A 13055-nucleotide genomic window follows, 5' to 3' on the forward strand; every position below is an offset into this window, starting at 1 on the left:
GCCATTTAGCCAAAAAAAGAATTAATATACAAATTTCATTTTAATAATTTATGTGCGGAGAGCCAAAACCAAACATACATTAATTCAAAAACGTTCAGAAATTAAATAAAAAAAACTAATTTTTTTAGCTGAAAGTAAGGAGCGACATTAAAACTTAAAACGAACAGAAATTACTCCGTATATGAAATGGGTTGTCCCCTCCGCAATCCCTCGCTCTTTACGCTAAAGTTTGACTCTTTGCCACAATTCTACTTTTTAAAACAATTAAAAGCTTTAGCGTAAAGAGTGAGGGATTGCGAAGGGGACAACCCATTTCATATACGGAGTAATTTCTGTTCGTTTTATGTTTTAATGTCGCTCCTTACTTTCAGCTAAAAAAATTAGTTTTTTTTATTTAATTTCGTAAAAAGATCAGACAATAAATGCACCAATTTCAGTTATGCAAGCATATCATTCCTTTTTAGGTGGCTTATAATCTTGCGGTACTTTGCTGACGACGCGATATTCTTTAAATTTTTCTTCGATGGCACTTAGTACAAAAACTACTCAAAGAGCGTCGGCCACTGATCAATCACTTAGTGAACAGTGGGATTCAACGTCAACCACCTTATCGGGACCTTCTGTATGAAACTATAACATGGCCTTTCTTTTTTGACATTCTCAGAAATCCTTGCATCGTGCATGTGAACAAAATCAAAATATCTCAACATGACCAAAAAGTCTGATGACTTATCGCCAACTTCCTGGAACTCTTTCATGAGTATGTTGCTCACAACATGGATGTAACACGTTCCAATGTTCACAAGCTCTTTTGAAGACTTTCTTCTTCAATGCATTCATTTGCAACCATACCATTTTATTGACATAAGGCCCATCGCTACTTATCATTGTTACTCCTTCAAGAGGTAAATTCTCCTAACGCATCAGCTTTTTTGTAATGCCCACACCAGTTACATGTCCCATGAAATACGTCACCAGATCGCGGTACACAACTGGATCTCTTAAAGAAGACCAGAAGTTACTCTGATCTATAGCTCTCTTTTTTAATTAGTAGTATGTAGTTTCATCGTATTCAAGAACAAAGTAAGCTTCAACTAGATCCTTCATAGGACTCTGTTTACAGTGTGAGTGACGTACATCACTCATCGACATTTCAGACGGTAGCTTACCACTGAACATGGCATTAAAGACATTAATGATTTTGTCGCATGAAGCTGCAGACATAGAAGCTTGCAAGGACTTGAGTACGCAGATTATTTCTGCTTCGTATGCAGCATCTTTGTCACAAAATATCTCAAGAGTTTTACTTCCATTTCTAGCTGATGGCTCTTCTGATTGGAATTGTTGCCCATCAGTTCTAAACAATCATAACTAGCCTATTGAGATGGATCGCAACCTTGTTCTTGTGCTCGTCCGATTAAGCATGCTGTTTCAAAGTGTGGTACCTGTGTATTATTCCGGACACACTCAAGAAGTTTGTTTTGTTTGATCTGAGTGAAACCGTTTTTTTTTCACATGCGGTTATAATTAGCTTATTTTATCTTGGAATAAACTACGACGAAGGAATATTTTCATTACATACTTAATATATAGAGGTGGTTAGGTTATATATTTATTAGAATGCGCTCGGGGTGGCCTCTTTTCCATAGTTCTTCGTTGAAGTTTCCATGATTTTGTTACTGAAGTATTATATTTTCATCATATTTTGGTATATTTCATTATGATTAACCTAACTTCACTTCTTGAGCGTGTTCGGGATAATACACAAGTATCCGAAGTGTAAAAGCCTTTACGACAGCTAAGGCTTTTCCTGCTTATTTTGAAGTATATGTCAATCAACAATCCTTTACCATTCGTTTATCTGTTTGCCACTCTTACCTTCTTTATTGAACTGGAAACAGCAAAATTTGCAGTTGTTCATTGTCTTTCGTGAATACATTTGGAAAACTTGAAAGACAAGCAGGTCTAAACACACCAGAGAAAACAATGAGTACAAGATTGTTTGCCATCAGAATTTTCCACTCATGGTGCTCTCCTCTTCTCACTTAACATTTTATTAATTTATTAACTAAGATTCAGAGGGAAAAGATATATAGTTTGAAGCATTGGAATACAAGTCAATTCAAACAAATTCATACTGGCATAGTTCATTTTATCGAGCTACAGGAAATTATCTATCCTTGAATATTACCAAGATATGACCAATCCAGCCCACCCACTCTATACTCCGATGTTACCCTCTACCCTTGAACGGTGTAACGATGTGACACATCTATCCAATTATGTACCGTTATTAGCTGCCTATGTTTACAACAGTTAATAGACACGTTGGCCAAAGACAAAGTTCCCACAGTTTTGTTGCTTCTTCCTGGACTGCAACGGCGTAATCAAGAGCTCAGTACAACAGGATTTATAGAGATGCTATAGTATCTAAAGAGGGTATCAAATACATCATGGCTCCAATTTCAAATATACAATGCTCCCAAATAAGGAATTTTAGGGACTTTTTGAGGAGTTAAGGGATTTTGTGCATAAAGAGGAACTTTTAGGGGCTAATTCCAATGCGTGTGCTTGCATGTATAGCGTATTGACGTCCATTCAACTTTTTTGTTGTTGTTGACTTTTTTTCAATAGTAGCCTGTCATATTTCTGCATAATGAAATACATTTTTTTTTAAAATCACAGTTTATCAGGAATGGATCAACGCCCATCAGACTATCCATATTTTAGTATACTGGCATCTCAACTTCTTCAAAGTTTTGGCAAATATTCTCCTTCGAATTTCTTACCATGTGTAATCAAACAGTTCGTGGTTTCAAACGCTGATTTTAAATATATAAGTTTCATCAAGTTTAGTCTTACCCATCAAAAGTTACGAGCCTAAGAAAATTTGCGTTATTTTAGAAAATAGGGGGAAACACCCCCTAAAAGTCATAGAATCTTAACAAAATCACACCATCAGATTCAGCGTATCAGAAAACCCTACTGAAGAAGTTTCAAGCTCCTATCTATAAAAATGTGGAATTTTGTATTTTTTGCCAGAAGGCAGATCACGGATGCGTGTTTATTTGTTTGTTTTTTGTTGTTTTTTTCCCAGGGGTGATCGTATCGACCCAGTTGTCCAAGAATGTTGTGAGAGGGCTCATTCTAAGGAAATGAAAAGTTCTAGTGTCCTTTTTAAGTGACCAAAAAATTGGAGGGCACCTAGGCCCCCTCCCACGCTAATTATTTTCCCAAAGTAAACGGATCAAAATTCTGAGATAGCCATTTTATTCAGCGTAGTCAAAAAACCTTATAACTATGTCTTTGGGGACGACTGACCCCCCCCTGAGTCCCCATGGGAGGGGCTACAAGTTACAAACTTTGACTACTGCTTACATATAGTAATGGTTATTGGGAAGTGTACAGGCATTTTCAGGAGGATTTTTTGGTTGGAGGCAGGAGTTGAGAAGAGGGGGATATGCTGGGGGAACTTTCCATCGAGGAATTTGTCATGGGGGAAGAAAATTTCCATTGAGGGAGCGCAGGATTTACTAGCATTACTTACAAAAAAACAATGAAAAAATAAATATGAAAAAGTTTTGCTTTCAGCTGGAAGTAAAAAGCAGCATTAAAACTTAAAACGAACAGAAATTATTACCCATATGAGGGGCTCACCTACTCCTGATACCTCGCTCTTTACGCTAAAGTATTTTTAGTAATTTCAACTATTTATTCTGCGGCTTTTGTGATTCAGGGGTCATTCTTAATGAATTGTGACATAATTTAAGTTTTAGTGTAAAGAGCGAGGTACTGACGAGGGACGAACTCCCTCATATATGTAATAAAAACATGAGAATACAAAAGTTTTTTACGGAAGCTAATTTATAAGTTACCTATATCTTTTACTAATAATAAGATTCGTAAAAAATTAAAAGTTCTAGTTGCCTTTTTAATTAACCAAAAAATTGGAGGGCAACTAGGCTTCCTCCACGCTCTTTTTTTCTCAAAATCATTCGATCAAAATTAAGAAAAAACCATTATGCCACAAAAAAAATAAACACGCAAATTTCGTTTCAATTATTCCTCTGCGGAGAGCCAAAATCAAAATATGCATTGATTCAAAAACGTTCTGAAATTAAATAAAAAAAAACAAGTTTTTTCAACTGGAAGTAAGGAGCGACATTAAAACTTAAAACGAACAGAAATTACTTCGTATATGAAAGGGGCTGCTTCCTCATCAACGCCCTGCTCTTTACACTAAAGCTTTTTACTGTTTTAAAAAGAAAAATTGAAAGAAAGAGTCAAACTTTAGCGTAAAGAGCGGGGCATTGATGAGGAAGCAGCCCCTTTCATATACGAAGTAATTTCTGTTCGTTTTAAGTTTTAATGTCGCTCCTTACTTTCATTCAAAAAAACTTGTTTTTTTATTTAATTTTTCATAAATAGAATGCAATCTTACCTAAAGAAGATGTTGTGTAAATAAACCGACTTGGATTAGTAAGCTGTCTACATAAATGATACTGTCCTATTGTTCCATTTTTCGACAGCAACTGATTACTTCGACTTCCAGCTGGTACAATATAGCTTCTAGTGAAATTCTGAAGAAAAATATTCATTGTAAGTTTATTTTAAAACTTGCACTCGTTAACCGAAATTTAGGGTAAGATAAAATAAATTCAACCCAAAACCGTCTAACACGAGCACCATAAGCCGGTCTGGCTAAGTGGTTAGACCGCTGGCGTGAGGATTCTTTAAGTCTCCGATGGTACCTTGTGGTGCCAAGCAACATGTTAACGAAGTTGCATTTTGCTAAAAATAATAAATAAATAAATAATAAAACAAAAGCTAAGAGCTCATATGGCACTTGTGACGAGGCAAAAAGAGCTAAGAGCCAAGAGCTCATATGGTATGAACTCTAACAAAATTCTGATAATCAATAGATTGATTTAAAAGGAAAATCAGAGGCTTAATGCCGGTCACGAGTTAAAATAAGAGCTCTGAGTCATGATGTCCTTCTAAATATCAAAATTCATTAAGATCCGATCACCCACTCGTCAGTTATAAATATCCCATTTTTTCTAATTTTTCCTCTCCCTGTAGCCCACCAGATGGTCAAATCTGGGAAAACAACTTTATCAAGTGAATTTGTGCAGCTCCCTGACACGCCTACCAATTTTCATCGTCCTAGCACACCCAGAAGCACCAAACTCGCCAAATCACTGAACCTCTCTTCCCAACTCCCCCAAAGAGAGTGAATTCAGTAGCCTATGGTTACGTCAATCACGTATCAAGGACATTTGCTTATTCTAGTTACCATGCTTCATCCCAATTCCTCCACTCTAAGCGTTTTCCAAGATTTCCCCCTCCAACTCCCTCCAATGTCAACAGATCTGGTCGAGATTTGAAATAAGAGCTTTGAGACCTGAATTCTTTTTAAATATCAAATTTCATTAAGATCCGGTCAGCCGTTCTGAAGTTGAAAATACCTCGATTTTTCCAATTTTTTCCAAATCAACACCCCTCAACTCACCCAAAGAAAGTAGATTCAGCTCGGTTATGTCAATTACGTATCTAGGACTTGTGCTTATTCTTCCCATCAAGTTTCATCCCGATCTCCCCACTCTCAGCGTTTTCCAAGATTTCTGTTTCCCTCCTCCAGCCCCCAATGTCCCCGGATCCAATTCGAGTCGAAAATGGAGCATCTGAGACATAATATCCTTCTATATATATCAAATTACATTAAGATCAGATCACCTATTCGTAAGATAGAAATACCCCAATTTTCACGTTTTCCAAGAATTCCGGTTTCCCCCTCCAACTCCCCCCAATGTCATAGGATTTGGCCGGAATTTAAAATTAGAGCTTTAAAGCACAATATCCTTCTAAATATCAAATTTTATTAAGATCTGGTCACCCTTTCGTAAGTTAAAAATACCTCATTTTCCCGAATTACCCCCCCCCCAACTGCCCCCCCACTGACGCTGGATCCGGTTGAGATTTAAAATAAGAGATCTGAGCTACGAGGACCTTCTAAATATGAAGTTTAATGAAGTTCTGATCACTCCTTCATAAGTTAAAAATGCGTCATTTTTTTAATTTTTCAGAATTACCCCCCCCCCCCCAACTACCCCAAAGAGAGCGGAGCCGTTCCTGTTATTTCAATGATGTATCTAGGACTTGTGCTTATTTTTCCCACCAAGTTTCACCCTGATCTCTCCACTCAAAGTTTTTTCCAAGATTTCTGGTCCCCCCCCAAACTCCTCCCAATGGCACTGGATCCGGTCGGAATTTCAAACAAAGAGGTCTGAGTTACGGGGTCCTTCTAAATATGAAATTTCATTAAGATCCGACCGCTCTTTCGTAAGTTAAAATACCTATTTTTTCTGATTTTTCAGGATTACCCCCCCCCCCCCAACTTCCCCAAGGAGAGCGGATCCGTTCCGGTTCTGTTAATCATATATCTAGGACTAGCGCTTAATTTTTAATTTAAAACACTCTAATTTTAATTAATTCGATTAATTTTAAACACTCTAAATGTTTTCTAAGATTTTAGGTTCCCCCCTCCCAGTGCCCCCCCCCCCAATGTCAACAGACCCAGTCGGGATTTAAAATAAGAGCTCTGAGATACGATATACTTCCAAATACTAAATTTCATTAAGATCTGATCAACTGTTTGTATGTTAAAAATACTTCATTTTTTCTATTTTTTCCAATTAACCGGCCTCCCACTCCCCCCCCCCCCAGATGGTCAAACTGAGAAAAGTATTATTTCTAATTTAATCTGGTCCGGTCCCTGATAAACCAGCCAAATTTCATCATCCTAGCTTACTTTGAAGTACCTAAAGTAGCAAAACCTGGACCAAGAGACCATCAGAATTTGCAGATTGCTATATGTCACTTGGTTAATACCAAGTGACATAAAAACGACACAAACGCAACTCGAAAGTATGCCTTAACTTAAGATACCTGAAAATTAGGTAAGCTTTCAATATAGCTGTCGCATAATGAGCTAAGTAAATACTACAGTAAGTCAATCACATAAATTAGCTAAGTAACTAAGTAATACAGGGAGCTAATGATAAAGTAGAAACAGATAAAAAAGATACATTAGTTAAAAATTCCCAAAGTGAAATATAATTAGACCATGAAATAATATTCTCTACCATGAGAGGGCTAGGCAGTAGAGAAAATACACTCTGCCATACTATATTGCACCAACTGGAATTGCACTTCCAGCTGGTGCAATATAGCTTCTAGTGAAATTCTGAATAAAAACATTTATTGTAAGTTCATATTAAACTTTCACTCGTTGAACAAAATTTAGGGTATGATAAAATAACTTCAACCAAAAACCGTCTAACAGAAGCAACATGTAAATGAAGTTACATTTTGCAAAAAAAAAAAAAAAGAAAAAAAAAAGACACACACGCAACTTGAAAGCATTCCTTAATTTAAGATAACTAAAAATTAGGTAAGCTTTCAATAGTGCCGTCACATAATGAGTTAAGTAAATAATACAGTAAGTCAATCACATAAATTAGCTAAGTAACTAAATAATACAGGGAATCAACGGCTTATAAGATTAAGTAAAAACAGATAGAAAAAGATACATTAGTTAAATATTTAAAAAGTCAAATATAATTAGACCATTAAGATAATACTCTCTGCCATGAAAGAGGGCTAGGCAGCAGAGTAAATACAGATTGCATCTTACCAAGCAGTTTTAGCCATTTGCACAAACTGGTCAATAGATAAAATACAAGTTGATCCTTTTAAGTTTCCCCCCTCATGAAATTTTTACTGCTTATATTTTTACGGCTAATATGATTAAGTAAAAACAGATAAAAATAGAAACATTAGTTAAAAATTCAAAAAGTCAAATATCATTAGACCATTAAAAATAATACTCTCTACCATTAGAGGGCTAGGCAGTAGAGTAAATACAGATTTCATCTTAGCAAGCATTTTTAGCCATTTGCCAAAACTGGTCAATAGACAAAATACAAGCAAGTCAAAAATCAGCCAATTCCTACCATAAGCAAAATAATCTTAATGCAAGGCCAACTCTAAATGGAATAATTATTCCAGAGGGCAATCAATTAATTACCTGGGTCTTACACTTGACCAAAAACCCAATTCCCACCTTCACATCACAAACGCAATAGAAAAATAAGAATAATGAAAGGACTACTAGCCACTCCTTGGGGCTGTAATGAGAAAACAATTAGTCCAATTTTATAAACCCCATATAAGACCCCATATTGATTATGATCTCATAGTCTATGGTGCTTGTGCAAAGGCCCATATGCCAAAAATCAAAACAAAACAAAATTATATAATCTGTCTCGTATTTGGTCTTAGGAAACCAACAAAGACTAAGTTTCTGCTTACAGAGAGTAGACTATCAACAATAAATGAAAGAATATTTATCTTAATTAATTATCTTACAAAAATTGAAGCCAATATCTCTCATACCCTGCATAACTGGTTAAGAAAGCCATCTATATATAGAGGAATTCCAAATGATTATGCTAATACCCAGAAGAAATTCCCAGTGCCAGTAAAATCTATTGCACCCACATTCCCCCCTCCCCATAGAGTTGGTCAATCCCCATAATAAATGTTAATGTCTCAAAGTGGACTAAAGAACTTACCCCCATTGTTTTTATACAGAAAAAAAAATCTGCCAATCTTAATACAATTACATATAAAAACCATTCCCAAATTTTTTTTCTTTGTCCAAAATGAACAATAAAGTGGCAAGTGGAGCATTTATCCCAACCCATAATATTGCTTTGGGCGAGAGATTGCAGAGTTGAACGCCATAATCATGGCATTAGAGTATCCAAGTGGCGAAGTTTTCTCTTTCCCCCTTTACAGTTCTTGTAATTTTAAGAATGAAACAATTGACCATTGCCTATTTGAACGTAATATGCTGACGTCTGCACAGTATACCCTGCAATGTAAAATATTAGAATGCTTCAAACACCACAACATCTCACTATCAGCAAACAGTCTAGTAGATCATTCCTCCACACAGAGCACAGAACTCAATGTATATCCCCTTATAATTCAACTCCTAGTATCAAAAGATTTACTGCAAGAAATCTGAGCAGATTCAAGATAAATAAGGAAAAACCAATTCAGTAGCTCTGTTCATCTCAAAGACTGAGTCAAAAGGAAAAGGGCTGAATAGTCTCGACTGAAAATTCTCAAAGAGTAGGAACAAATTCAAAAATTTGACATGATTTGTATACAGGCTTCAAATCTAAGTTTGCAGATGAAGCTAAGACAAACCCAAAGAAATTCTGGCAATATATCTCTTGCCAAGACCATAATAGACAAGGCATCAGGAAACTGGTAACAGAGGAAGGTGAAGAGATAACTGACATCAACAACCTTGCAAACTCACTAAATGAGCAATTTGTTCCTGTTTTTACTAATGAACCCAATGGTCCTTTACCTCCTTCACCAGAATACATTGTAAAAACCCCAATGGATAGAATCACTTTATTGCTCACAGAGAGCCAAAAAAATATGGCAGTTGATTAATAAAAGAATTCAACCTAGCCATAAATCTAAATCTAGTGTTGATTGCCTAGAAGTTGATGGAAGGAAGGTAACTGACCATAAAAAATTTTGACTTGTACTTTAGTTCAGTAGGAAGAAAGCTTACATTGGATTTTTTTTTCTCCATTGTTAAATGACCCTACCATTTCTTTTGATAACAATCATCAAACTGAAAACCCCTTTGATTTTTCCAAAACAACACCCCAACATGTGACAAAAATTATCATGAAGCTTAAAAATAGTTCTTTGTCTGATGAATTTTGTTTTTCTACTCAAACAGTAAAGCAGGTAGCTACTGACGTTGCCCCATTACTTGCACTCATATATAATTTGTCCTTTGTGCAGGGAATTTTTCCTGATTTGTTGAAGAAAGCTAATGTTATTGCACTACATAAAGGCGGAATTGCTAGTGATACTTCAAATGATAGAGGTATATCACTTTTATCAGTGCTTAGTAAACTTTTGGAAAAGATTGCAAACCATCAGCTCCATGATTACTTAATTGGTAAAAATACTTTTCATCCTTCTCAGTTTGGCTTCCACTAAAGGAAAATCAACAGAGTTGGATATTCATCAACTTTTGCGTGAGATAAATGATGCAATTGACAGTGATCGGTATGCATTGCCAGTATTTCTTAATGTTGCCAAGGGCCTTTGACACAGCTGATAATCATATGTTGTTAACAAAACTCCAAAAATATGGTTTTGCTTCAAAATCTTTCAATTTTTTTAAAACTTATCTTACAAGTAAAAAACTTGAATGTCATGATAGAATGAATGGTATCTGTTTGATAAGTTTTTTGACAAGTTGTGGGGTCTCTCAGGGGTCTGTTCTTGGACCAACCTTATTCCTCCTATTTATGAATAATTTGCCCAAGGTATTACCACTTTGTAAAACTGTAATATTTGCAGATGGTGTTGTTATTTTTGCATCCCATGCTGATTTATCCATACTTTTTCATAATCTTAATAACACACCTTTATCTGCAGGGGATTGGTATGCCATAAATTTACTTTTGTTAAATGAGAAGAAATGTCAATATGTGCTCTTTTCTTGATCTGGATCTCAGAAAACAGAATAGTTTTCTCTTTATCCAAATGATAGGGTACTAAAATGTGTTGATCAATTTGAATATCTTTGAATCATTTTGGATGAAAATCTGTCTCTTTGTGAACATGTGAAAACAATGTCTCTAAAAATCTTGGGAAATATCAGCATTCTTTCCTGTTTAAGCCATTTTTCCCAAGGGATCTTTTAAAGACAATATATTTTTCTTGTGTTAATCCATATTTTTTTTATTGTGTTTCTGTTTGGGCATCAGCTTTTCCTTCAACGTTTAAACCTCTTCAAACTCTACAAAATAAAGCTCTTGGCTTAGTTTTTAATATTAATAATAGATCCTCAATTAGCCATCTTTATGGAACTTCTGGTTTCTTCTCTGTTCATCAACATCATTTTATTGTCATCTCTAATATTTGCCACAATTATGTTTTTGGACAACTTTCACTAAATTTCCAAAGATTATTCCCAACAAATTCACAATTACCCAGCATCTTATAGTTCTGATTTCTCTTTTGAAATTAGGCCAATGGTGCAAGCGGGATTTATTTTGTGTCATACTGGACCAAAAGTTTGGAATTTAATCAAAATAGCTGTGAGAAATTGTAATGATAGAAACAAATTTCTAAAGTTATTAAGAAATCATGTTGCAAGTCTCTAATAATATTTTCTGTTGCAAGTGTTGAGGTTTCATTTCTGTAAGAGGTGCACACTAGTTTAAGCCAAAGTAATGATGGTCATTTTTTTTTGTGATATACCACACACTTAAGTGTGCCATTGGACATTTGTGCTGTTTGCTTATATGGTTTAATTCTTGTTATAAATAGACATGTATCTATCTATCTTATAGACATTAAAACCTCATTGATTAGGCAACTCAAATATAAACTGTTGTCCTATTGTTTCAACTTAAGGGTGTGTTAAGATGGTAAAGTTTCCAATTGCAAAATCCAATGCTATTTTTAGTCAATGAAATTTGAAAAGCACAGCCTTAAATTGAAATGGTAGAAAATCAGGGTAGGCCTAAACATTTTGCTGTTCATATAACTGACTTGCGAATAAAGTGAGCATACTACTTTGTGCCTTTTTTATCCTTTTTCCAAATATAATAATCACTTTGACTGCAAATTAATTTTACCCCAGCCCCTATATATACAAATCAGGGTATATATTTTCACATTAGAGAGGGGAGGGGGTAAAGTTTACTTCTGGTGCAAATGAGAATTAAGTACAAACTTTACCCTCCCCCCTCCATGTGCAAATATATGCCCTGAATTGGTATACATAGGGTGGGGTAGAATTATTTGTGGCAAAAGTAATTAGTATATTTGGAAACAGCATACAAAGTCATTGAGTGGTATGTTGACTTTATTTGTACATCAATAATATGAACAGGAAAATATTTACCAAAAACGGTTTATATCTGAGTTGCCAAATAAATGAGGTTTAAGTTTTTATAAACAAGAATTTTTGGAATGTATTATTCTTGGACAACTTATTGATAAACTAGTGATATGTTTCCAACCACTTTTCAATAATTAACTAGCATTGATAAATCCTTTGTGTGATTACACAAATGAAATAACTTTGGGACCCTTTAAGGGCTCAAGATGCAATTAGCCCCAGAAGCAATTATGAAAGAGAATAAGAAAAGGCATCAAATGATGTTTCACTTTTGTCTTAGCTAAATTATATGACCCACTGTAAATTTATTGCCTAACCTACTAGCATATTATTAATATGCTTCCTTCAAAAGAGCCCTGACTTTTCAATGTTACCAAATAGACTTTGAATAATCCAAAAATGGAAAAGTTCCTGAATGGAATGACAAATTAATTTAGCTAACATAGCCTATTCCTGGTTTTTCTTTCAGTGAGGACAAAAACTTTCAACCGCAGCTTAGATACCAATATAGATAATGAAAACTCAATTTATTTCTGGGACACAGTGCATGGTAGCAATACTAGCAGCTGGAGACAGGAAACTGGATCCATATGCAGTGCTGGCTAAATGCGTACTGGCTGGATGTAAGCAACAAAACAAAATCGTGTTCCCACCTATGGTGTTGCAGTACAATCTACACATTGGAGCATGGGCTTAGAGAAGGCACCAAGTTCAGAGCTCTGTATCAAAAGCATTTGCTTTCAACTGTTGCCCTACATAGATATATTGAGACTTATGGGTAAAATTCTAGTTTATCTACTTTTTGTTATCTTGGAAATTGGCTATGTTGGGAAATTAAACTTTTAGTAATGAATCTTCAGCCAAAAACATGCTATGGGAAGGTGTTCCCAAGCTTCCATGCTAATCCTCTTTTGATTTCTAAGTCTTGAAAATTTGCCTACTTGACATGTCTGTAACTATTGAAATTTTGACAAAACAATATTCTACCCAAATTCTCAGTTATTAGTTGCTTTTTTTCTCTAGTTTTAGTTTTGAAAAT

The 13055-nt window shown here is 35.2% G+C and overlaps 1 protein-coding gene across 1 annotated transcript in view; it reads right to left on the reverse strand.

Annotated features, from left to right (window-relative positions):
• Positions 1-13055, reverse strand: part of LOC136029205 (dihydrolipoyllysine-residue succinyltransferase component of 2-oxoglutarate dehydrogenase complex, mitochondrial-like) — a 53998-nt gene that overhangs the window by 35476 nt on the left and 5467 nt on the right. Inside the window, exon 2 of the mRNA XM_065707355.1 lies at positions 4442-4580. Within this exon, the coding sequence (XP_065563427.1) occupies positions 4442-4580 (139 nt within the window). The remainder of the gene's footprint in view (positions 1-4441; positions 4581-13055) is intronic.

This window comes from Artemia franciscana, chromosome 7 (genome assembly GCF_032884065.1).
Source record: "Artemia franciscana chromosome 7, ASM3288406v1, whole genome shotgun sequence".
Taxonomy (NCBI): Eukaryota; Metazoa; Arthropoda; class Branchiopoda; order Anostraca; family Artemiidae; genus Artemia; species Artemia franciscana.